At 39.0% G+C, this 27488-nt stretch overlaps 1 protein-coding gene and 1 non-coding gene across 9 annotated transcripts in view; both read left to right on the forward strand.

Moving 5' to 3' along the window:
• Positions 1-27488, forward strand: part of ERC2 (ELKS/RAB6-interacting/CAST family member 2) — a 1141350-nt gene that overhangs the window by 245597 nt on the left and 868265 nt on the right. For 4 of the 8 annotated variants that reach the window (XM_060203088.1, XM_060203094.1, XM_060203090.1 and 1 more), the window contains exons 3-4: positions 12684-12707; positions 13353-13769. In XM_060203088.1, the coding sequence (XP_060059071.1) occupies positions 12684-12707; positions 13353-13769 (441 nt within the window). The remainder of the gene's footprint in view (positions 1-12683; positions 12708-13352; positions 13770-27488) is intronic. The other 4 variants (XM_060203089.1, XM_060203091.1, XM_060203095.1 and 1 more) reach the window with 1 other exon arrangement.
• LOC132542207 (U6 spliceosomal RNA) lies at positions 20107-20213 on the forward strand. The gene has a single exon (XR_009553314.1). It is a non-coding gene; the product is annotated as a U6 spliceosomal RNA (small nuclear RNA).

Below are 27488 nucleotides of genomic sequence, written 5' to 3' on the forward strand. Positions count from 1 at the left end.
AGGTATATCTTTGGAGTGAGTGAGAGAACTGTAATAGGAAGTAGGTGAGGAGGGTACCTAAGTCTAAGTAGACAGTATTTCATTAGGAACTTTATACTGACTCACTGCAGACTATTGTGTACTTTTGCTTTCAGGTTTATATTTTGCCCTAATTTATGGATACATGTGAACATATGCCCTATCTCATGGGACCTAGGTTATATCTAGGTTTTGGGACTTTGTTAGGAAGTGAACCATCTGAAATGGAATTAGAAAATCCTATGAAAGGATTACCTGAGTAATGAGGCTGAAGGGTTGACATTCCATGCCTGACATCTCTGGACACAGTCTAAAGTGAAGCATGCTGGGTGGCACTCATTGCACTGTTTAGGCTGGGATCAGCAGATGTGATATAAGTTGGTATGAACTGAGAGATGCATGCAGGAAAGTGAGCCCCCCCTAGAGGTTCCAGGACTGGGGAAATAAAGGCTTTATAGAGGAGCCGGGAAGTTCCTGCTGTCTTAGGGTTTAAGAAGGCAATAGATAGTTATCGCTATAAACACATTATTTGGCAATTGGGTTAACTTTGAAAAATCCCTCTGTTAGGATTTGCTGTACCATATACAAAATCACCATAATTTATGTCCTTTGGCATTATTTGTATATAGCTGTGCTACCAGTTGCTTCTGTTCTCCCTGGTCTAAGCTTTTAAGAGAGTCAACATTTCGAGGACTCAAATAGGCATATTTTAGTTATATGTCAAAGGGCCTATGGGTATACTAGTTTTTTTTCTTCCCTTGAGCATGAAATATAATATGCAGGTGGATCCAGATTATTGTCTGGGGAGTGTTTCCTTTTTATAAACAAAAAAATAAAGAATGAAAAGAAAAAGACACAAAGAAATAGAAAGATACTCCATGTTCATGAACTGAAATAAGTAACACCATGAAAATGAATACTCTACACAGAGCCATATACAAATTTAATGAAATCTCCATCTAGGTTCCCCCACCCCAAATTTTTTAAAAGCTACAAACACTTACCTGGAACCAGAAAATACCTAGAAATACCAAAACAATCTTGAGAAGACAAAAAAGAACAGAACTGGAGGTATCACATTCCCATATCTCAAACTATATTACAGGACTATTGTAATCAACCCCACCTGGTACTGGAACAAAAACACACATGCTAACCAGTGGGATAGAAGTGAAAGCCCAGAACTAAGCCCCCATACCTGTGGGCATCATATTTCTGACAAGGGGACTCAAAGTATTAAAGGAGAAAGGAGAGTTTCTTCAATAAACAGTGTTGGGGAAACTGGATTGAAACATGCAGAAGAATAGAACTGAACCATTACATTTCACTATACATAAAACTAAGCCCAAGTGGATCAAGGGGTTGGAAGTTAGACTAGGAACTATCAAGTCCATAGAGAAAAATATTGGCAGCACTCTTCTCCATCTAAATTTTATAGGCATCATCAGTGTTACAAATCCAGTTGAAAGAAAGACTAAAACAAAAATAAACCAATGGAATTAAATCTGATTAAAAAGCTTCTGCACAGCAAAAGAAACCACCACCCAAAGAGACATTTTTAAAAAATTTTTTTAAAAATTTTTTATTTAAGAAAGGATTAATGAACAAAACCATAAGGTAGGAGGGGTACAACTCCACACGATTCCTACCACCCAATCTCCATAACCCACCCCCTCCCCTGATAGCTTTCCCATTCTCTATCCCTCCGGGAGCATGGACCCAGGGTCATTGAGGGCTGCAGAAGGTAGAAGGTCTGGCTTCTGTAATTGCTTCCCCGCTGAACATGGGCGTTGACTGGTCGGTCCATACTCCCAGTCTGCCTCTCTCTTTCCCTAGTAGGGTGTGTCTCTGGGGAAGCTGAGCTCCAGGACACATTGGTGGGGTCTTCAATCCAGGGAAGCTTGGCCAGCATCCTGGTGGCATCTGGAACCTGGTGATTGAAAAGAGAGTTAACATACGAAGCCAAACAAATTGTTGAGCAATGATGGATCCAAAGCTTGGAATAGTGGAGAGGAAGTGTTAGGGAGGTACTCACTGCAAACTCTAGTGTACTTCTGTTTTCAGGTATATATTTTGCAGTAGTTTATGGATACGTGTGACCATAAGCTCTCTCTCACAGAAACTGGTGTATATCTAGGTTATGGGACTTTGTTAGAAAGTGAACCACCTGAGATGAAATTAGAGTGTACTATAAAAGGAAAGGTCTCACCCGAGTAATGAAGCTGAAGGGTTGTCATTCCACACGTGAAGTCTCTGGACACAGTCTGAGGTGAAGCATGTTGAGGTGGCAATCGTTGCGTTGGTTAGGTTGTGATTGGCGGATGCAATATTATTTGGTATGGATTAGAAGAGGCATGGGGGAAAGTGGGCCCATCCAATGGTTTCAGGACTGGGGGAAGTAGGGGCTCTATAGTGGAGATCTCACGTGAGGTTCCTGCTGTCTTAGGGTTCAAAAAGACAATCGATAGTTAATGTTATCATCACATTATTTGGTAATTGGGTTAACTTTGAAAAGTCCTTTTGTTATGGTTTGCTGTACAGTATCCAGTATCTTGTATATAGCTGCGCTATTGGATGCTTCGAATCTACTTGGTCTAGGCTTTTGAGAGAGTCCGCATATCAAATACACATCCTATATATTAAAAAGATTCAGTTTGTGTTTTGAGAAACTTTGAGACATACAACTAATTTTCCCCCCTCTCTTATTAATTAACTACTGATTCATATGTCTACATTTTGCTAGGAGTGTACATAAACACCATTCCCACCACCAAAAGACTGTGACCCATCCCTCCCACCCACTCCCACCCCCCACTGGCCCAGGAAACTGCATGTCTACCCCTCACCACAGGGTTTTTACTTTGGTGCCCTACTTACAATTTGATCAGGTCCTGCTTTTAGTTTCCTTTTCAGATCTTCTTAGTCAACTTCTGTTGATGAGTGGGATCATCCCATACTCATCTTTATCTTTCTGACTTAACTCACTTAATATAATTCCTTCTAGCTCTGTCCAAGATGGGTCAGAGAAGGTGGGTTCATTGTTCTTGATAGCTGCATAGTATTCCATTGTGTATATATACCACAGCTTTCTCAGCCACTCATCTGTTGCTGGGCACCTGGGTTGCTTCCAGGTTTTAGCTATTATGAATTGTGCTGCTATGAACATAGGAGTACACACCTCTTTTTGGTTGGGTGTTATGGAGTCCTTGGGGTGTAACCCCAGGGGAGGAACTACTGGATCATTTGGAAGGTCCATGTCTAGCCTTCTGAGAGTTTTCCAGACTGCTCTCCACAGAGGCTGGACCAATTTACATTCCCACCAGCAATGTAAAAGGGATCCTCTGTCCCCACATCCTCACCAGCATTTGTTGCTGCTGTCCTTTTTGATGTATGATATTCTTACAGGAGTGAGGTGGTATCTTAGTGTTGTCTTAATTTGCATTTCTCTGACAATCAGTGACCTAGAGCAGTTTTTCATATGTTTGTTAGCCTTTTGGATCTCCTCTGAGGTGAATGTTTTGTTCATATCCTCTGCCCATTTTTGGATGGGGTCATTTGCTTTTTTGGTGCTAAGTTTGCTGAGCTCTTTATATATTTTGGTGATTAGTTTCTTGTCTGATGTAAGGCATGTGAAGATCTTCTCCCATTCTGTGAGGGGTCTCTCTCTTTGTTTAATAGTTTCTTTGGCTGTGCAGAAGCTTTTCAATTTGATATAGTCCCATTGGTTTGTTTCTGCTTTAGTCTTCCTTGCAATTGGGTTTGATTCATCAAAGATGTCCTTGAGGTGTAGGTGGGAAAGTGTTATACCAATGTTTTCCTCTAAGTATTTGATTGTTTCTGGTCTGATATCTAGGTCTTTGATCCATTTGGAGTAGATTTTTGTTTCTGGTGATATAAAGTGCTTCAATTTCATTCTTCTGCATGTTACAACCCAGTTTTCCCAGCACCATTTATTGAAGAAAGCCTCCTTTTTCCATTTAATCCTTTGGGCCCCCTTATCAAAGATTAGATGCCCATAGCTGTTGGGATTTATTTCTGGGCTTTCAATTCTGTTCCACTGGTCTGTGTGCCTATTTTTGTTCCAGTACCATGCTGTTTTGATGATGATGGCTTTATAATATAGTTTAAGGTCTGGGAGTGTGATGCCTCCATTTCTGTTTCTTTTCCTCAAGATGGTTTTGGCAATTCTAGGTGTTTTCAGGTTCCAGATAAATGATTGTAGTGTTTGTTCTATTCTCTTAAAGAAGCTTGGTGGAACTTTGATGGGTATTGCATTATATTTGTATATGGCTCTGGGGAGAATATTCATTTTGATGATATTTATTCTTCCAATCCATGAGCATGGGATATCTTTCCATTTCTTGGTATCAGTTTCTATTTCCTTGAGTAGCAACTCATAGTTTTCAGTATACAAGTCTTTCACTTCTTTGGTCAACTTTATTCCTAGGTATTTGATTGATTTTGCTGAAACAGTAAATGGGAGTGATTTCTGGATGTCTTCTTCTTCAGATTTAGTGTTTGCATAAAGAAATGCCACTGATTTTTCTACATTGATATTGTAGCCTGATACCTTGCTATATTGCCTAATAACTTCCAATAATTTTCTGCTGGATTCTTTAGGTTTTTCTATGTATACTATCATATCATCTGCAGATAGTGAGAGCTTGACTTCTTCCCTTCCAATCTGTATTCCTTTGATTTCTTTCTCTTGCCTGATTGCTATGGCAAGAACTTCCAATACTATGTTGAAGAGTAACGGTGACAGAGGACAGCCCTGTCTAGTCCCCGATCTGAGGGGGAATGCTTTCAGCTTCTGTCCATTGAGTATGATGTTGGCTGTATGTTTGCTATATATAGACTCCACTATCTTGAGGAATTTCCCATCTATTCCCATTTTTTGTAGAGTTTTGAGCATGAACGGGTGTTGGATTTTGTCAAAGGCTTTCTCTGCATCTGTTGAGATAATCATGTGGTTTTTGGCTTTGCTTTTATTGATGTGGTGAATGACATTGATTGACTTACGGATATTGAACCAGCCTTGCATTCCTGGGATGAATCCCACTTGGTCGTGATGAACAATCTTTTTGATATGTTGCTGTATCCAGTTGGCCAAGATCTTGCTTAATATTTTGGCATCTATGTTCATCAGAGATATTGGTCTGTAGTTTTCCTTTTTTGTTCTGTTCCTATCAGCTTTTGGTATCAGGGTGATGCTGGCTTCATAGAAGGTGGAAGGGAGTATTCCTGTTTCTTCAATCTTATGGAAAAGCTTCAGAAGTATGGGTACTAACTGTTTCCTGAAAGTTTTGTAGAATTCGTTTTTGAAGCCATCTGGTCCAGCACTTTTGTTTTTGGGGAGATTCTTAATAACGGTTTCAATTTCTTTGTCTGTGATTGGTGCATTTAGATTTTGTAGTTTTCTTGGTTCAGTTTTGGAAGGGCATATGCTTCAGGAATTGTTCCATTTCTTCCAGATTCTCTAGCTTGGTGGTGTATAGTTCTTTATAGAAGTTTCGCAGGATTCTCTGGATTTCTGTGGTGTCAGTTCTCATATCTCCTCCATCGTTTACAATTCTATTAAATATGAGTCTTCTCTCTTTTTTGTTTGGTGTGTCTGGCTAGGGGTTTGTCAATTTTGTTTAATCTTTGAAAGAACCAACATTTGGCTTCATTGATCTTTTGTATGGTCCTTTTATTTTTGATGTTGTTTATTTCTGCTCTAACTTTAGTGATTTCTGTCCTTCTGGTTGCTTTAGGGTTCCTTTGTTCCTCTTCCTCTAAGTCCTTGAGGTGTACAGTAAGGTCGTTCATTTGAGCTTCTTCTTGGTGTTTAATATTTGATTGTATGGCTATAAGTTTCCCTCTCAGTACTGCTTTAGCTGTGTCCCAAATATTTTGATAGGTTGTGTCTTCATTTTCATTTGTTTCCAGGAACATTTGAATTTCCTGCTTGAGTGAATCTCTGACCCAGTGTTTCTTAAGGAGTATGTTGTTTAGTTTCCAAATTCTGTGACTTTTAATAATTGTCTGTCTGTTGTTAAATGTTAGTTTTACTCCACTGTGTCTTAGAAGATACTAGGGATGATTTCAATGTTCTTGAATTTATTGATGCTGTCTTTGTGGCCTAACATGTGGTCTATCCTTGAGTATGTGTTATGTGGATTTGAAAAGAAGGTGTATTCCAGTTTTTTGGGGTGAAGGACTCTGAAAATATCCAAGCAGTCTAGTCTGTCAATCTCTTCATTCAATTCTCTTGTATCTTTGTTGGTTCTCTGCTTTGTTGATCTTTCTAAGTGTGAGAGTGGGGTATTGAAGTCTCCCACTATTATTGTATTACTATTGATGTATTTTTGAAATTCTTTCAGTAAGTGCTTGACATATTTAGATGGTCCCTCATTGGGTGCATAGATGTTAATAATTGTTAAGTCTTCTTGGCTGATTGATCCTCTAATCATTATGTAATGTCCTTGCCTATCTTTTATTACTTTATTTAATTTAAAATCTATTTTGTCTGAGATGAGAATGGCTGTTCCTGCCCTTTTTTGTGTCTCCATTTCTCTCTGTCCTATCCAACAACAGCAACATCAATAACAACCAGAATAACTACATCAATAAAAAAAAAGGGCAACAAAAGGGAATAAATAAATAAATATTTTTTAAAAGTAAAAAGAAATAAAGAAATTGACCTACCCTATGACCCTGCAATTCCTCTCCTAGGAATATATTTTAAGAAACAAAATACACCAATCCAAAAAGATCTGTCTATGCCTATATTCATAGCAGCACAATTTGAAATAGCCAAAATCTGGAAGCAAGATAGGTGTTCAATAATAGATGGGTGGCTTGAAAAGTTACAGTATATATACACAGTGGAATACTACTCAGCTATTAAAAACAATGAATTCACCGTCTTCATCTCATCTTGGATGGAATGTAAAGGAATCATGTTATGTGAGATAAGCCAGAAAGAAGAGGGTGAATATGGGATGATCTCACTCATGAACAGAGTTAAAAAATAAAACAAGAAAGGGAAAACTCAAAGCAAAACTTGAACTGAAGTTGGTATATTGCACCAAAGTAAAGGACTCTGTGGGAGCAGAGTGTGTGCTCATGTCCTGGTGCACAATGGTGAGGACTTAAGCTGGAAATTACTTTGTTTTGCAGTAAACTGAAAAATTTTACACATGTACCAACAAATATATTTACTGTTCACTGTAAAGTATTAATCCCCATTTGCAATGGTGTTTATGTACTCTCCTATTAATCTGTAGTCATATAAATCACTATTTAATTAATATGAGAGGGGAAAAACTGATTGAATGTCTCAAACTTTTTAATGCACAGACCATAGGCTAAGTCTTAGATATGTTGATTCTCTTGAAATCTTAGACCAGGGAGAACAGAAGCAACCTGTGGCACAGCTTATATACAAATAATGCCAAAGGACATAAATTATGGTGATGTTGTGTATGGTACAGCAAATCCTAACAAAGGGATTTTCAAAGTTAACCCAATTGCCAAAAGGATTCACTAATTCCATTTCAGGTGGTTCACTTCCTAACAAAGTCCCAAAACCTAGATATAGCCTAGTTCCCATGAGATAGGGCATATGTTCACATGTATCCATAAATTAGGGCAAAATATAAACCTGAAAGCAAAAGTACACAATAGTCTGCAGTGAGTCAGTATAAAGTTCCTAATGAAATACTGTCTACTTAGACTTAGGTACCCTCCTCACCTACTTCCTATTACAGTTCTCTCACTCACTCCAAAGATATACCGTATCAAAGCAAGGACTGCAAAAGCTGAGTAAGGGCAAGAGACTGGCATCCTTTAGTGATGACTCTTTAGTCACTATCAAGCCACCCACCCCATCAGCTGGGGCCCTATTCTGGGAGTCCTGAGATTCCCAAACAGACATGATGGGCTTAGACCTCAAATAAATCCCTCTCTCCATTCTAAGTGGTCATCTCTATCAGGAACAACACAACAGACCCCTTTGTGGGCCCTCATAGGACCTTGCCCTCAACTTGGGTCAACAACAGTAGAGAATGTTCCATCCTCTGAAGGGAGGCTGGACAACATACTCTATGCTACACCTGAGGAAGATGGGTCCTGGTATTGGGGCAAATTGGAATGTTCCTACTGATGACCACAGAATGTGAGGTCAGATCTACAGGGATGCAGAGGTCACATAGGCTCCTAAGCTGAATATGGTCCCCAGATCACATCAAATTGATGGGGTTTACAGTCAACAGTATTTAATCACCTTTCCAATATTTGGGAGCTACTCTCTTCCCAGATCCAGCTTTCTGGTCCTTTTTCCAGCCATGACATTATCTCCCCAGACAATAACTAGGATCCACCTGCATATCAGACTTCAGGCTCAGGGGAAAAAAAAACAAGAAAAACACACTAGTATAGGCACAGGCCCTTTGGCATATAACTAAAATATGCCTACTAGCTATCTATAGAATGGAGACACCCCTCCCCCAACTCTTCATCTGCACTACTCTAGCCTTTAGGTTCACGATCGGTCAACAACTTGTTGGCTTTATATGTTAACTCTCTTTTCAGCCACCAGGTTCCAGATGATACCATAATGCTGACCAGACTTTCCTGGACAGACAACCCCACCAATGTGTCCTGGAGCTCTGATTCCCCAGAGCCCTTCCTCACTAGGGAAAGAGAGAGTCAGGCTGGGAGTATGGATTGATCTGTCAATGCCCATGTTCAGCGGGGAAGCAATTACAGAAGACATACCTTCCACCTTCTGCATCCCACAGTGACCTTGGGTCCATACTCCCAGAGGGTTAAAGAATAGGAATGCTATCAAGGAAGACGATGGGATACGGAGTTCTGGTCATGGAAATTGTGTGGATTTGTACCCCTTTTATCCTATGGTTTTTGTCAGTATTTCCTTTTTATAAATAAATTTGAAAAATGCCTACTAGCTATCTATAAAATGGAGAACCATCCTCAACTCTTCATCTGCACTATTCCAGCCTTTTTTTTCATGACTAGTCAATAGTTTCTTTGGCTTTATATGTTAACTATCTTTGTGTCATTTTCTATTTACTCAAATAGTGACTCATAATTTTCTATATACATGTCTTTCACTTTTTTTAGGTTTATTCTGAGATATTATTGTTTTATCTACTATATTGAATGGGGGTGATTTAGGGATTTATTCTAGTTTTTTAACAATACATTTTACGTTGTTTATGAGACTGTCTTTGATCATGTTGAAGTAATTTAATGACTAATAAAATTATTACTTGGAAATACAGTTTGCTTCTTAGAAAATGTAAACCTATAAGTGAGGAGTTGCTTAGGATGACTAATTTATTCTTTTAAGAGTCATTATGTCTATCATAATTATCTAACTTTTATCTGCTTTTACTAGTATTTGTGACATTGAGACCAGATGGTGCAGTGTTTTGAATAGAGGTCTTGTGTTCAGATGCCTATTCAATGGGCTGTGTGATCTACCTAAGTGGGTAACTTTAAAACAAGTTACTCAGCACTTTACATCATCTTTTCTCCTAAATGGAAGTCTTAACAGTGGCTCTCCACAGGTGATTGTGGGAATTGAAAATGCTTATACCTGTGCATGACATATGGCAAGCTCTATATACAGATTTTTGTCATTACTCTTCTTTAATAAGTCTCATCTGTCTTTGCCTCTGGGTGTTTATATTTTCTTTCATCTTTCTGTCTTCACTGACTCTAGTTTTCTCTTCAAGACACAGATCATTTGTGGCTCTTGGTTTAGGGTGTTTTCCTACTTCTCAAGCCTCCCTGCATTTTCCAGCCTACTGGCTGTAACTTCTGTCATAATTCTCATAACAGAGTGCTGTCACTGTCAATTTATTTGTCCACATGACCTTTGAGCATGCATCATCTTTTCTTTCTTGATATTCCATGAGATGAGGAAGACACTGGACAAATTCATGATTAGGATCTAGGACCAACTTTCCCTTCATCCCTCTCTCTTTCTTCTCTCACTCTTATTTCTACTTTAATATTTATTCTTTTCTTTTTTATTAAATATATACCTTCCTTTTATTCTTTTTTTTTTAACATTTACTATCTTTATTTATTAGATAGAGACATCCAGATACCAAGAGGGAAGGGGGAGATAGAGAGGGAGAGAGACAGAGACACACCTGTAGCCTTGCTTCACCACTCACAAAGCTTTCCTTCTGCAGGTGGGGACTGGTGGCATGAATCTGGGTTTTTGCACACTGCAACATGTGTGTTCAACCAGGTGTGCCACCACCGGCCCCCCTTTTCTTTTATTCTTAAACTGGTACTTGATGTGTATTCTTAATTAAACTTAAGAGGTAGGCATTATGGCCATTTCCATTTTGCAGGCATGGAAACAAAGTATCAGGGTGACAGGTCACTTGCTCATCAATGAGGAAGCACCTTTACAGAACTGTCTTGCAGTGTTGCTGGCCAAACCACTTTCAATGGACTTCGATTTATTTTTTTATTTATATTTTTTTTACCAGAGCACTGTTCAGCTCTGGCTTATGGTGGTGCAGGGGATTGAACCTGGGACTTTGGAGCCTCAGGTATGAGAATCTTTTTGCATAATGATTATGCTATCTACCCCTGCCCTGGACTTAGATATGTCGTCATCAAGAGTATTTAAGTGACTTGAAGACAGTTGTATACTCTGTTCCAAGAAGCTTGGCAGCAGCCACATTACTAAGTTGAAGGCTGTTGGTATTTCTGTGCCCTTTGTTTTGATGTGGTTTGGAGGTGGGGGGAAGAAGAAGAGGAAAGTGATTTTACTTTTTCATCTCACCTTGTTTCTTTGTGACAGCTTTATTGATATAGAATTGATGTGCCATACTATTCACCTATCTAAAGTGTGGAATCAGTTGGGTTTTAGTAGATTTACAAACTTGTGCAAATATTACCACTGTCTACTTCCAGAACATTTCATTGCCCAGAGAAACCCTATACTCCTTCATAGTCAACTTATACTCTCTTCAATATTCTTCAGTACTTCATGGAAATCATTATCTACAATTTTATTGATTTGCTTACTTAGTTTGATGTTTTAGATCAGTGGGATCATATGTCTTATGATCTTTTGTCACTGGCTTATTTCACATGGCATACTATTTTCATGGTTCATTCATGTTTCAGTGTATATCAGTACTTCATTCTTTGTATGGCTAAAAACATTCCATTGTGTGAATATGCTATATTTCCTTTACTCATTCATCAATTGATTGACATATAGGTGTTTCTACTTTTTGGCTACTATAATTAATGTTAGTATGAATAATGCTTAGTAATGTATATGGACATCCAAGGAATGCCTAAATACAATGTATTAATAGTGTACCCCTATAATGGAGTAATATTCAGTTATAAAATGAGTAAGACACTTACATCCTACAACATGCACGGATGTGGAAAACCTGCTAGGTAAAATAAATAATTCATTGCATGATTCTGTTGATGTGAAATGTTTAGCATAAGCAAATATATAGTAATAAAAAGTAAACTGGTGTTTTCCAGGGCTTGAGAAGGAAGAAGGAGATGATGGGGAATGACTGATAAAAGCTATGGGGTTTCTTGTGGGGAGAAATGGTGAAATTTTTCTAAAACAGATTGTAGTGAGGGTTGCACATCTTTGTGAACATACTGAAAACCACTGAAATCTATACTTCACAAGAGTGACTTACATTTAAAAAATTCACAATGACCATCATTAAATAAATGCCAGTTGTTCACTCTGTACTCAGTACCCTGTGAGACACTGAATGATGCACAGATGAGAAATAAAGTACCTGTCCCACATGCTTTAAGAATTTTCCAATAGGTGCTCCTAAATGGAAAGATGGGAAAAATACCCATAAAAAGTTTAGTCAAGACAGTGGGTCACTCAGTGTCCCTCTCTGGGTGTAGATTACACTCAGATCTTAACATCTATGGATCAGAAATATTTCAAAATATGAACTGCTTCAGCATTTTTATAACTTAAACTTGGTATTATTCATGCCTTACACTGCTATGGTATCCCTGCAGACAAGATGTGCACTTTTTCTGTCTGTCTTGATTCTCAGGTTAGCATCATGTCTGGCTCAGATAGGAGGAATATGTGTTGATGAATGAATGAGTGCTACTATGGGGCTCTCAGTTTGTTCAAAGGAAAAAATATCTTTTTCTGTCCTGACTAGCCTGGAGGCTATCCCTATGAGGAAGGTGTTATTGAATTTACCAACTGTCTTTGAGAAAAGTGTTTTTCTTTTCTTACCACTGGTTGATGTGTGTCTGGTGCTTCCCCTGTGACTTTGGTTGAAGTGCTGACCTTGAATAATAAGTGGGTACTTCTATAAAACACCCAAGAAATTTGGGTTCCCAGGTCAGTAAGTGTTAGGAAGCAAGAGGTGTGAAAAAAAAATCATTTTTTCCTTTTTTTTTTAAAGTCACTTTTATTAACATCAGTGCTGTAGATTCTATGTAGTTTATGGATCTTTGCTGTAATAAGAAATTGTTTTTTTTCTTTTTCCTTTTTTTCTCTCTGTGAAGATACTTTGTGTTGATTAAGTTCATTTGTTAAATATCCTTTGCTTGCACTGGACTTTTCTTTGTGTTGATTTTTTGCTTCATTTTTTTTTTCCATTTCCCATGCTGTTCAGTTACTGGATGCCAGAAGAACCAAGGTTTGTCCACTCTGCAGTTTGTTTGGTTTGCTCTGCACAGCCTCACCTCCTTGTGCGTTTGAGTGTGTCTGTCTCTTTGTGTTTGTTCCCTTTTGCTTGCAGATGCAGTAATCCTGTTTACTAAACCTGTTCACAGCTTTATTTGTAAAAAAAAAAAAAAGTCCTTGTTTGTGTCTACTTGTAGTGGATGCTATTATTTTCATTTTTAAATGAACATGCATTTATCATGGAAAATAATGGATAGTAGATTTAAGACCTTCTAAGGAAACAGAGAATACTGAGTCTGGAGCACTGTGGGTGTAAAGAAGGTGTGTTTGTGAAAGTTTCCCTCTAACCCTTTCCACTTCCTCAATTAAAACTCGGTAGATGTATAATTTCCCTTGTGACTGACTCTAATATACTGTTTCTGTGTATGTGTACATTTCTCTTTTCCTGAGACATTCAGAAAGCATCACTGAATTAATCCCCCCCCCACTCCATGTGCTGTCCTATGCTTCTGAAGTCACTTTGGAGGACTTCACGGCTGGCCCTCTGGACCTCATGATTAACATCCCATCTTCATAGTGTGATAACAGCATATCGTACCTGGAATTTTCATTGACTGTTTCTCCTTTCTCCTCTCCTGTTACATTTTTCTTTATATAGCACCTGCAGTTGACAATCCAGGCCCTTCAAGATGAGTTGCGAACCCAGAGAGACCTCAACCACCTCCTACAGCAAGAGAGTGGCAACCGTGGAGCCGAACACTTTACCATTGAGCTGACCGAGGAGAACTTTCGGAGGCTCCAAGCAGAGCATGACAGACAGGCTAAAGAGCTGTTCCTTTTGAGAAAGACCTTGGAGGAAATGGAGCTGAGAATTGAAACGCAGAAACAAACCCTCAATGCCCGAGATGAGTCAATCAAAAAGCTTCTTGAGATGTTGCAAAGTAAAGGTTTGCCATCCAAGAGCCTTGAGGATGACAATGAACGGACCCGGCGCATGGCAGAGGCTGAGTCTCAGGTCAGCCATTTAGAAGTGATTCTGGATCAAAAAGAGAAGGAAAACATACATCTTAGAGAGGTAAGGATAATCACTCTGTTCTCTGAAGCCATATATTCTGCTAGTTAAAATAGTTACCTCGTCATTTGTACAGGGTGGAAATACTCTGTTGTCTTAACAAGATTCCATTTGTCATCTGTTTTATAACCTGGAATTTGGCATTATTATTTTTTTTCTCTTCTCACCACACACATGTTCCATTATTATTCAACAGATTCAGGGTACAAGTGTGTGAAGCACATGCCAGCTGTAAGGTGGTTTCCAGTTGCCTTCTCACAGATGGCCATACTTTCAGGGTCTTTTAAGTACAGTGATATTTACATTTTACTTGTTTATCAAATATCTCTCTAAAGGGAAAAATGAATAGGTAATTAGAAAAGCAATGAATCTAAGTATTTTTGTTGCTGAATTGGGGCTGGAATTTGTAGAAAGTGAAGTGTATGGATATTTCTGGAAATAATCGTAAAATGTGCAGACCAATTTTAAAGGGTTAGGTTTAAGATAATCTTTGTCTGCATTTACAGTAGATGAAGACAGAGTGTTCCAGGCTTTCTGAGTATGCATTTTGCACTTAGAGGATTAAATCATTCAAAGTTCTTCAGAGGCAGACTCTCTGGACTGCTACCTCTATTGAATGTTGGATGCTCAGATATCTGAGAGTATGTGGTTGGAGAGAGCTTAGAAAAAATATGAGTTACAGCCAAGGTTTGAAATTTTTATAGCAGTTCCTTTCCACTATGGTGGATGTGGATTGCAAAAGTACCATGTAGGCAAAATGCTGTGGGAGACATCCATCTCACAGAAATTAGGAAGCAATAAAATGGCATTAAGTCTATTTTCAAAATATTCTATAGCAATAAATAAACATTCCAAAAAGATATTTTATTCCAGACTAAACTATATTTCTTGGCAGAATAGAAAGCCCTTCTTATGAGTCACTTGTTTGGTTGTTAAGAAAACATGACTTCCATTTTGAAGCTTGCAAATACAGATACTCCTAAGAGTTTTCTCTGATGTAGAATATTACCTCTGGGAATAATGGAAGTCTAGTGATGGCAGACTTGGTAGATCAAACACATTGAAATATGTGAGGACCCAAGTTCAAGCTCTCAATTCCCACCTGCAGGGGGAAAACTTCCCAAGGTGTAGATCAATGTAGAAGGTCTGCTTCTCTCTCTCTCTCTCTTTTTCTCTTTCTGTCTCTCATCCTCTATCTACTCCCCCCCCCCCAAAAAAAAAGCCTGCCAGAATTGGTGTCACCATGGAGGCAGAGAACCTCAGCATTAACCTTGTTTCAAAAAAAGAATATTTGCACAGACCATTTGAACAAATTTTTGTGTATTTTCAGACTTACCTCTATGCTTATTCTCCCTTATTATATTTTCATCAGATCCTGTGACAACATGTTTGGAAACCACATAGCTTGGTCTTCTAGAGATACTTAAAGAGATGTTTTTTTTTTTTTTTGGGGGGGGGCTGGTCTTTGTGGCTTTTCCCTTTCTTTCTTCCTTTCTTCCTTCCTTTCTCCCTTTCTTTCTTTCTTTCTTTCTTTCTTTCTTTCTTTCTTTCTTTCTTTCTTTCTTTCCTCCAAGGTTATCACTGGGTCTTGGTGGTGGCACTATGAATCCACTGCTCCTAGAGGCCATTTTTTCCATTTTTTTTTTTTATTGGGTAGGACAAAGAGAAATTGAGGGAGGAGGGGAGGTTAGAGAGGGGGTGAGAAAAGTAGACACCTGAAGGCCTGCTTCACCTCTTGTGTAGCGACCCCCTGCAGGTATGGAGCCTGGACTCAAACTGGGATCCTTATGCAGGTCCTTGAGCTTTGTGCTATGTGCACTTAACCCAATGCACTACTGCCTGGCCCCATCTTCCTGGTTTTTCTATCCATAGTTTAGTATTATGACTTCCAATAACCCCAACTTGTTGGAATTTATACTCTAGTGTAAATTCTTTATTTTGAGGCTGAACCTAGTGACTTGCCTCTAAACAATATAGAACATGGATAAGGTATGTGATGCCAATTCTATTTCTATGATTAGGTTGCATAAGACTTTATTTTAATCTTACTACAAATGTTATTGTCTTCCCAACTTGAATGTTTTGATGAAACGAGGTGCTTTAGGCCCAGATGGTAATGACCTGAGGGCATCACAGAAAGCACCCTCTTTCAAACATCTACAAACTAATGAAAACTGCCAGCTAAGTAGTGATTTCCAGTGTAGTGATTTACTACCATATGGATCCTTCCCTAGTGGAACCTCAGATGAGATGTCAGGCCATGGACCTCAACTGACTTCATTGTAACTTGTGAGAGTCTGTGAAATGGAGAAACCAATCAAAGTATGCATGGATTCCTGGTCCACAGCAAATGTGAGATAATCAGTATGAGTTGGTTTAGGCTGAAATTTGGAGAAATCTGTTATTTTACAATAGTTAACACAGTAGAGCAGAAGCAAAAAAAAAACTTTTTTGCCTTCTTTCATAGACTTTTAATTTTATTGCCTTCAGGGTTATAGCTGGGGCTCAGTGCTTGTTGGATGAGCCCACTGCTCCTGGAGGCCATTTATTTAGTTATTCAGCTGGAGATAGAGAAATTAAGAGGTAAGAGAGAAAGAGAGACACATTTAGTACTGCTTCACTTCTTGTGAAGCTTACCCCCGCAGGTGGAGGCTGGGGGCTTGAGCCTTGGTCCCTGTGTATGGCAGTGTGATCTCTACACGGTGCACTATTCTGGCCCTTCTCTATAGACTTTACATTTAGTTTACAGAACAGACACAATGGTAGCAATGATTACTAAAATGTTTTTACTTGTATGTATAATGCCTAAATATTTTTTATATTGTACCAAAGTAAAGGACTCTGGGAGGGAAGTGATAGGAGGGAATAGAGAGGGCACTGGGGTTCTAGTGCATTGATGGTGGAAAAAGACATTGCAGTCAAGAATATTTTACAGATAACTATCATCAGGAGATGAGAAATTGTACCTATCTGATAACAGCTGTACTGTAAATGACTACCCATACCCAATGAAGTGATTTGAAGAAAAAATAAGATTTTTCAAATTTTTAATATGATCTCATAACTATATTTTATAGATTATGATAGCGAAAAAAGCTGCTGATTTATTTTGGATGCATGCATAGCATGATAAAGGTGCCACAGAAGACTATATGCAACATTGACTTCTGTTCCATGTTGAGCTCTTATGGTCAGAATGGAGTTGGTCTTCTATTTTTAGATTCTGTTAATTGGTGGTAATTAATAAATGGGTGTGTTGATTCTGCCTTCACCTAAATTAAACCTAATTTCATAAGATTGGTTGGTTCTTAAAGTAGAATGGTATTGCTTTAGGTCTTACTTAGAACCTTAAACATTAGTCTAATAAGAGCCCACAGGAAATGGGATGGAAAATGTAATCTAGCATATGTTTCCTTAAGCATAAGACCAAAATCTGGGAATGATGTTTACCTTGGTTCTTCAAGAAGGGAGAATGTGGAAGAGTCACCTACATGCATATCTATATCTATATATCTATATCTACACGTATATCTAATTTTATCTTAAACTTGAACTCTTCAATTAAGACTTGAAAGACCTGAAAGGACCCTTCTTAAGAGTATAACATTGATTTATGAGAACCATTTGTTACATTTTTAGGAATTTTGCAATCCCACTCTTAAATCTTTGGTAGCTTAAAATTGGTCATGGTAGGGGTATATATGCTAGGGAAATCAGCAAATGTTATTCTCTCAGGCACTCATCCATTCCATTTCTGAAAGTCTACTTATCATCACAACTCTGAATAAATGCCATTAAATGTTTACCCACAATATAGCAAGAAGAGGCACTGATGAATCACATAGTTATTACAAAATTGTGATTATATATGCTTTAACCACTCATAATACATGAAAAGAAAAGCATGCAGATGAACACTCACCTGCCAGGCATTGTAGCCAAACATTGATTCACATTCAGTTCTTCACATCACTTTATTCATCCAATCATCCATCTTTACAATGAAAAATCACTGAGGGTTTGTTTTGGAGTAAAACAAAGCTAACTGATGAAATCTGATTTCATGATGTTTATATTCTCTTAGGATAAAATGGGTGATAGTTTAATAGCTATATAGAGGATAGTTTCCGATAGTTTCAGGAAGATGCAACTGCTAGGGTTGCTTCATGATGGGTGGTCAAGGAAGATCTATTGGAGGGAGTAACATTGTGAACTGAGACCTGAATGACAAAAATAGCTAGCTGTGTGAGACTCAGATGACTGTCCAGGTTAGTAGATAGATCCATACAGAGGATGTTAATTCTATTGTTTTAAACATTTTAAGTGTGTGTGGGGGTGGGAAGCAATCTTTTGACCCTTTATTATACATATATGCAGCACCAGTCATTTCTAGGAGGGACAGGAGAGGCAGTCTTTCAAGCTTACATGATTTGCTTTTCTCTAATTGTGTTCCTTCTAAAAGGAGCTTAGGAAAATGCTACACTAGAAGGTAAAAACTGTGCTTATAGTTTGTGACCTACAAAATTTGTTATAATATACAAAAAAGGGATTTCCCATGGCCAAATAACTGAGTAACTTCCTTTGTTACTTATTCCAAGAAGTAAAGTTTATTGTAAGCTGTTTCTGTATTCTCTACTGAGTTTTATAATGTTCTCTGGCTGAAGCGTGATTTTTTTTTTTTTTTTTTTAGTGGAAAAATGTGGCTGACCACTTTTGGTATTAAATCAGTAAGAATAACTCAGCTTGAGTTGCCTGACCTCTGTTAATTTAAATGAATCTGAAGCAGAATTTAAAATATACTGGAGGTTCGAAGTTCACCATATTTCTGATTTCATTTTCATTTTTGCACAGTTTGACCATATTGTGGCTAGATAGCATGATGCTAAGAAATGGAGTGTGAGTGGTTTTGTGATTCATCCTTAGGCATAGGTGTTGAATCTCCTATAAACCTCATCTCCTGCAATACTGGCCTTGTCCAAGCTATTGTTCCAGGAGATTTCAAATTGGCAAGAGGTGCACATAGGGAAAGTTGGGTTGCTGTAATGTCTTGTCTCTTGGTGGTCTGGAAAAGGCTGAGGGTGAAACCACATCTTTGCTTGGCAGGAAACAATAACAAAAGATTATGATCTCAACTTATTTGGAAGACCAAAACCATTGCCCAAAAACTACAATCGGCATGCTAATGTGAGCTGAAGTGTTGGCTGAAACTCAGCATTACTCACTAACTAGTGTCATCTGATGCTTTCAGATACACATTGATTTGATAGGATGAAGTCTGATATGATAATGGCTCACCTTGTTCTTTAGCTTTTTCTGCAAGGAACAGATTGTTCCCTGTAAAGGTTTTAGTAATCAAGTGCTCAAAATACTACTGATCTCACTAAAAACATATGGGTTTATGTACAAGGATTCTCACTTTTCATTCTTCTTAATATTTTCTTGACTTATTATTAGTAGAAAATCAAGTCTTTGGATTCCTTATACTATACAGTGCTTGAAAAGAAAAGATGTTGTTTGTTTGTTTATTGCTATTCTTGTTGATCTTCTGTGCTAGTTCCCTTGAACAGTTTGCCTTTCTTTAGTAGTAAAGGCAAAAGAGCACACAGGTTATTAAGGAGCGCATTTGCTGCTAACCCAGAACAAGTAAGGAGCCAAGACACTGGTCCTAGTCTCCATACATGCCTGTGAAGGGGCTTGGGTTGCAAGGAGCAGGGCAAGGCAGCATGAATTCCTAGTTATTTAAGGAGGTTATTCCCAGGCCAGTCAAGTCGACCAAAGCAAAGTTTGTGACCTAAAAGTTCTTAAGCTCACAATCCTGCTGATGACCCAAACCTCCCATTATAATCAAATTTTTAAATGGTACCCCAAATTTTTAAATGGTACCCTATTCTTTTCCCCTCCTCCCCTACCCACTCAACCATATGGTCTGTTTCTCTTTAGCAAAGCCTTGCCTCTAGTTCTACTGACTGAGACATGATTTTGCAGATGCAGACATTTCTTATTTTGACTCTAGAACTTCAACAGATTCTTCAACAAAGCTTATCATAGAAAAGATTCTCTGAGGCCAGGCGGTAGCACAGTGGGTTAAGCTTACGTGGTGCAAAGCACAAGGACCGATGTAAGGATCCTGGTTCAAGCCCCCAGCTCCCCACCTGCAGGGGAGTCGCTTCACAGGCAGTGAAGCAGATCTGCAGGTGTCTATCTTTCTCTCCCCCTCTGTCTTCCCCATCCTCTCTCCATTTCTCTCTGACCCATCCAACAATGACTACAACAACAACAATAAAAGCAACAAAAAGGAAATAAATAAATATTTAAAAATTTTTTAAAAAAGTGCACATGGGTGCTCGCTTCGGCAGCACATATACTAAAATTGGAACGATATAGAGAAGATTAGCATGGCCCCTGCGCAAGGAAGACACGCAAATTCGTGAAGCATTCCATATTTTTTGCAGCTATCAAGAACAATGAACCCACCTTCTCTGACCCATCTTGGACAGAGCTAGAAGGAATTATGTTAAGTGAGCTAAGTCAGAAAGATAAAGATGAGTATGGGATGATCCCACTCATCAACAGAAGCTGAGTAAGAAGATCTGAAAGGGAAACTAAAAGCAGGACGTGACCAAATTATAAGTAGGGCACCAAAGTAATAACCCTGAGGTAAGGGGTAGACATGCAGCTTCCTGGGACAGTGGGGGGTGGGAGTGGGTAGGAGGGATGGGTCACAGTCTTTTGGTGGTGGGAATGGTGTTTATGTACACTGCTAGTAAAATGTAGTCATATACATCACTAGTTAATACGAGAGGGGGAAAATTAATTGTATGTCTCGAAGTTTTTCAAAACACAAACTGAATCTTTTCTCAATATATGCAGTGTAATTGATATGCAGACTCTCTCAAAAGCCTAGACCAAGTAGATCAGAAGCAACCAATAGCACAGCTATATACAAGATACTGGGTACTGTACAGCAAACCCTAACAAAAGGACTTTTCAAAGTTAACCCAATTACCAAATAATGTGATGATAACATTAACTGTTGATTGTCTTTTTGAACCCTAAGACAGCAGGAACCTCATATCTCCACTTAGAGCCTCTACTTCCCCCAGTCCTGGAACCATTGGATAGGGCCCACTTTCCCGTATGCCTCTCCCAATCCATATCAAATAATATTGCATCTGCCCAACACAACCTAACCAACACAACGATTGCCACCTCAACATGCTTCACTTCAGACTGTGTCCAGAGGCTACACGTGTGGAATGACAACCCTTCAGCTTCATTACTCGGGTGAGACCTTTCCTTTCATAGTATACTCTAATTCCATCTCAGGTGGTTCACTTTCTAACAAAGTCCCAAAACCTAGATTTACAGCAGTTTCTGTGAGAGAGAGCATATGTTCCCATGTATCCATAAACTACTGCAAAATATATACCTGAAAGCAGAAGTACACTAGAGTTTGCAGTGAGTATCCCCCTAACACTTCCTCTCCACTATTCCAACCTTTGGGTCCATGATTGCTCAACAACTTGTTTGGCTTCGTATGTTAACTCTCTTTTCAGTCACCAGATGTCATCAGGATGCCGGCCAGGCTTCCCTGGACTGAAGACCCCACCAATGTGTCCTAGAGCTCCACTTCCCCAGAACCCACCCTACTAGGGAAAGAGAGAGGCAGACTGGGAGTATGGACTGACCAGTCAACGTCCATGTTCAGTGGGGAAGCAATTACAGAAGCCAGACCTTCTACCTTCTGCAACCCACAATGACCCTGGGTCCATGCTCCCAGAGGGATAGAGAATGGGAAAGCTATCAGGGGAGGGGGTGGGATATGGAGAATGGGTGGTGAGAATTGTGTGGTGTTTTACCCCTCCTACCCTATGGTTTTGTTAATTAATACTTTCTTAAATAAAAAAAAATTAACTTAAAAAAAATTAAAAAGAAAAGTGCACATGGTGCAAAGCTCACAGACCAGTGTAAGGATCCCAGTTCGAGCTCCAGGCTTTCCACCTACAGGGGAGTCGCTTCACAAGCAGTGAAGCAGGTCTGCTGGTCTGTCTCTCTCTCCCCTCTCTGTCTTCCCTCCTCTCTCCATTTCTCTCTGTCCTATCCAACAGCAATGGGAACTATAACAGCAGTAACATCAACAATAAGGGCAACAAAATGGAAAGATGATCTTTAGGAGCAGTGGATTTGTGGTACAGGCACAAGCCCCAGCAATAACACTGGAGACAAAATAAAATTCAAACATAAGCCACCAAATAAATAAAATATTTTACACACAGTCTTTTTTTAAATCATTTTTTTTAAAAACATTTTTTCAAGACTGTTATTTTGTCAGGGATGCAGATTCACAACTCTCCACAATAATGTGCTAACCCACCTTGTCTGCCCCCACTATAATTTCTCCCCCACCCCCTTAATGGTCAGAACCCAGATATGTGGGTATAGGTCAAAGATTTTTTTGTGTATTATTCTGTCTGTTCCCTTGCTTTATTTCCTAAATCCCACAGGTGAGTGAGATCATCTGGTATTTGTCTTTCTTCTTTGGAATTGTTTCACTTAGCAAGAGCCCCTCCATTTCTGTCTGTGTTGTAGCAAAACCAAAATGTTCAAATGAGTAGTGCACAATCTTTTATAAGAATTGCTTCATACAGGGAGTTGGGTGGTACCGCAACAGTTTAAGTGCACGTAGCACAAAGTGCAAGGACCGGTGTAAGGATCCCGGTTTGAGGCCCTGGCTTCCTACATGCCTGGTCGCTTCAAGCAGTGAAGCAGGTCTGCAGGTGTCTTATCTTTATCTCACCCTCTCTGTCTTCCCCTCCTCTCTCCATTTCTCTGTCCTATCCAACAACGACAACATCAATAGCAACAACAACTACAACAATAAAACAACAAGGGCAACAAAAGGGAATAAATAAATAATTATTTAAAAAATATTAAAAAAAAAGAATTTCTTTATACATATAGTATAGTTTTAACCTGATCAGTACATTCTATCAATATTCCCAGGACTCAAATATTTCTTATGGGTCCTCATAAATATTTCAAAGAGCAAGGAAAAAGTCAAGTACTTTGAGAATTATTCTCCATATTACTTCCTAAACACTGGAAAAGTTCGTAATGATTGTGTCATTACAATATTCTTGTGTTCTCTTTATCATTGTTGTGTGTTTGGAGTTGAGAAGGAACTTCAAAGGTAACCTTAAGTGAAAGTTTTCCTTTTTTTTTTTTTTTTTGGACATTGTTGGGCACAAGTTAGACATCCATGTGCAGGATTGTGAGAGCACCCCTGGCAAATTTGTAGTTTATTCAGGAATTCATGTGGGTAGTAACAGAAATAGCTCACATTTATTGGTACCTTTTCAATGCACAGTGCTGTGCTAAGTAAATTTTGTTTTTATCATTGGTATTATTATGGATATGGAAATTGGGGTCAAGAAGGTACTTGTTTCCAGTCATGCACAACAAATACAGGTGCTCAGATCAGAACCTGGGAAATCTGATTCCAGAGTCTATACTTGTCACCACTGCCACTGTGTGCTACCACTTCTTGGGATAACAGCATGGAGAAGACCTTGAATGACATTTTAATACTATGCAGCTTACAGAACAGACAAGTGACTTTATGACAGAACTGGCCTTCAAAGGCAGGAAGAATTTCAACATGCAGAAGAGGTAGAGAAGTCTAATTGGAAAAGGGAGCGCTGAGCCATGCCTTAGAGATGAGAATTGTGGATTTGGGGAGCAGCCTGTTTGGTTTGGAATGGCTGGTACTCCACCTGCCAGGAAAATGAAATAAAGCTGAGCAGGAGGTTTGAGTTCAGATCACTGCAAATTCAGAGCCTCTGACACAGAAGATTGACCTTGACTTAGTAGGTTCTGGGTTGTCTTTTGGAGAATGGCATGGCCAGCAAAGGATGTTAACACAAATTGTTAGTAGGATGGGTTGTAAGAGACTAAAAGCATGGCAAAGAGCTGAAATGGATACTGTGGTTGTTCAGGTGACAGTGCCTGCATCTGGATCGTGGCCATGGAAATGGAAGGGAAATGTCATTTCTACCTGCAGACAGGGCCCTGACAACTCAAAACTGAGTACTAGTAAGTGCTCGGAGCAGATAGCTGCTGGAGGAACTGGTCATGGGCAGTTAGTGAGCCATCAATAGGAGGGCCTAGATTTAGGATAAGATTCTGGAGGTGGGAGTTAGATGAAATCTGCATGGTGCTGTCCAAACAGTGTTGATTGAGAACGTGGCTGAGAAAGGATTGTGAAGTTCTGCCTACGTGCAGAGGATATTTCTGATTATTGACAATTTTTTGTTTTGGTTTACATGTTTTATAAATGATTTATTTATTTTTTATAAGAGAGATCAGAGTACTGCTTAGTTCTGCTATATGGTGGTACCAAAGATTGAATATGGGCTTTCTGGAGCTTCATGTGTACAAGTCCTTACTCTGACACTGAGCTATACCTCTGGCCTAAAGCCTCCAGTTGTTTTTGTGATCATTTAACTAATTAAATTAATTAATTTTTAATATTTACTTATTTGTTTTGTGAGTGTGTGAAAGAGAGAGAGAGAGAAACAGACAGACAGAGAGAGGTGGGGTAGATAGAGACCAGAGCACTGCTCAGCTCTGACTTATGGTGGTGACAGGGATTGAACCTAAGACCTTAGGACCTCAGACACACTAACACTGTGCTCTGACAAGCTGAACTATTTCCCATGGGCCCTTTGTGATAATTTTAAAAGTTGTCTTTTTTCTGACTTCCACTGTGATTTCAGAGTCTTCTTTGAAACTGCAGAAACTTTGAAAACTGCATACTTCTCCTTCATGCCTCTTTTCTGAGTGAGCATTTAATTTTGAATGCAATGTAGCTGTTCATATTATATGGAATTTTTGTTGCTGATGCCAACAGACTCCTTTTGTTCTCACAGAGTTTTGTTTTCTCCAAGCGCTCCAATTGCAAGATGAATGCTGATGGTGCATCTCAACAGAAAAAGTATTCCCTCTGGACATTCAGTGACAGCACATCCAAAAGCAGGGTTTCATAATGTTTACGCTTGTATTTCTGGTGACTTAGAAATGCATTCATTTCTGTTTAGTGTCATTTACCTTATCTTTTAAATTATAAATCATTCTTTAAAGTTTGAACACAGTATGGTAATTTGAAATGGCCCAGGTTTTACCCCATATTGACTTTAATGAGTGTAATTAGTTTCTTTTTACAGTAACATAGACTGGTGGAGCCCCAGGGAGCCATTAGGCATAAGGCCTTTTGGAACCTGCTGAGAAAAGAAAGTGACAAGGTAGGGGTGAGGGTGGGGGAAGGTGTAGGGAGAGGCTGCCAAGGAGTGTATGGAATGTCAGGAGGTTATACTAGAAGAGACTACAATCCTCATTGCTCTGCTTCTTCTGCTTCATTTTGTGTCTGACTACTTTTTCCAAGTGATTCTTTCAGTAGCTGCCCTAATTTACTGTCATCTTCATCTGATGAAACAGTGAACCCCAAATATATTCTCATTGATGAGCTTGGAAAGAACCCCAAACACCAGTACTGTGAGTACTACAGTGTGCTTCACGAGCTACAGTTTTGGGAAATTGAGACAGGCATAGCTACACTGTTCAGGGGGTAGTTACCTTAGATGTGGTGGAGGTCTTGTGCTTTGTTGAATACATTCCATTTTAATGAGTTTTCTTCATGCTCCAAGTAATGTCTTGAGGAAACAAAGGCTCTGAGAAATTTATTGATGATATGTAACATTTAACTGGACATTCACGAGCATCCATCTGTACTTGTCATTTTCTCAGAAGAGTCCTTTAATCCTCCCACCAGCACTCTGGGTGTGGTGAAGGTTCCTGTCTCTTGGTTGAGGAGACCTAGGCCCAGAAGGGTGGTGTTTCTGATCCAGGGTCTCCAAACAAGTAGTGACAGATCTGAGATTCAAATTCTGGCCGTTGACTCCAAGTTTCTGTTCCTAGCCATTTCTTGACACTTCTAGGTATTTCAGCCTAAAATCCCTGAGAAGATGAGACTAGAATTTTTATCTTTTGGCTTCTTGCTCAGGGATATTTTCTTTCTGAATGTAAAGAAAGGAAAAATACAAAAATCTCTGATAATTCTTTGTGGTGGGAAATCTGCTATGCATTGCAGATGTCTAGCAGCCTCTTGGATCTCTACCCACTAAACTTAAGTAGTACAACTTGCCATATATTTGTGAGAGCCAAAATATCTCCAGACATTACAAAATTTCCCTCAGAAGGCTGGGCAAAATTGCCCAGGTTATGAACTTTTGGTGGACATTGATTGACACATCTGGTGGTGTGCCTCTGGCTGTGGAAAATCCAGTAATTCCTAGTCCCACCTGCTTGAAACTGTTTTTACTGAGGAAGGACAGCCCAGTTCATGACACTTCTTGACCCAAAGACTGACTCCAGGGGACTGAATGAACTAGGAAACAGATGTTTGCAATGGGATGTGGGAGACTGAAGCTGAAAAGAAATCTGCCTCTCTGATCTCCTCTCTCATGCTCCTTATTTCTGAGAGAATGTAGGGCTGAAAATGAAACAAAACCTAGAAAAGAAATGTAAGGAATGGTTGTGGGTGGCATGTCGATCTTTGCGTGATCTTTGCACGTGGGGAGATTAGAACTTGGTGAAAACAAAAGATGTTTGGTTTTTTTTTTTTTTTCCAGGAGTATTTATGGAGTAGTAATTGAGATCTGAGATGACAAGTAAATTTCACTTTTAGACTACTGGACTCTCACTGTTAATTGGTAGTTTTACTTTATAGTGAAAGTTGTTATCCTTGTTTTCCCCAAAATGGCCTTTGGGCCTTACTTTCTGTTTTTTAAATAAACATTTCTATACAGGAATTGCTGCACCCTCCCTAGTTTCACCAAACTTCAGAGTAATTTTGGAGTGTGGTGGTTTTATCATGTGGAAATGCAATACAGATGTTCAGAATTACCTTTATACCCCCCACCCCTTAAAAATCATGACCACACATGCTTGCTCTAAGTACTATTAAGTATTTTTATTATTACTATTAAAAAAACTCTTGCTCAAGGCAGAATCCTATTAAATCTCAAGTAAAGGAAAATATTAAAGTTGCAGCAAGTATTTATATATAGCACATTTAAAAATCCGAAGCCATATTTGGCTTTTAAAAAATGCAATTGAAACCTCAATTTTTTTCCTCAAACAAGTCCTCTAGTTTTATCCTATTTTCCTCACTCTCAGACTTTCAAGTAAATCTTCCCCATTCTATCTGACCAAGTTTCCTCTAGCTTTGTGTTTTTCTCTTGATCTTTTTAATTATTATTTATTCCCTTTTGTTGCCCTTGTTGTTTTTTATTGTTGTAGTTACTATTGTTGTTTTGATGTCGTCGTTGTTGGATAGGACAGAGAGAAATGGAGATAGGAGGGGAAGACAGAGAGGGGGAGAAAAAGGTAGACACTTGTAGACCTGCTTCACCGCTTGTGAAGCAACCCCTCTGCAGATGGGGATCTGGGGGCTCAAACCGGGATCCTTACCCAGGTCCTTGCGCGCCATGTGGCTTAACCCGCTGCACTACAGCCCGACTTCCCTCTCTCTTGATCTTATGCATATCTTTGAGCATACTGAATTTCAATAGGAGGATCTGGACTATTAGCATAACTTAGAACATATTGTTAAGCTATTAATAAAGTTCTCTTATCTCAGAGAATCCATAGATACATTGCTGAGTT

Source organism: Erinaceus europaeus, chromosome 12 (assembly GCF_950295315.1).
Source record: "Erinaceus europaeus chromosome 12, mEriEur2.1, whole genome shotgun sequence".
In the NCBI taxonomy this organism is placed as follows: Eukaryota; Metazoa; Chordata; class Mammalia; order Eulipotyphla; family Erinaceidae; genus Erinaceus; species Erinaceus europaeus.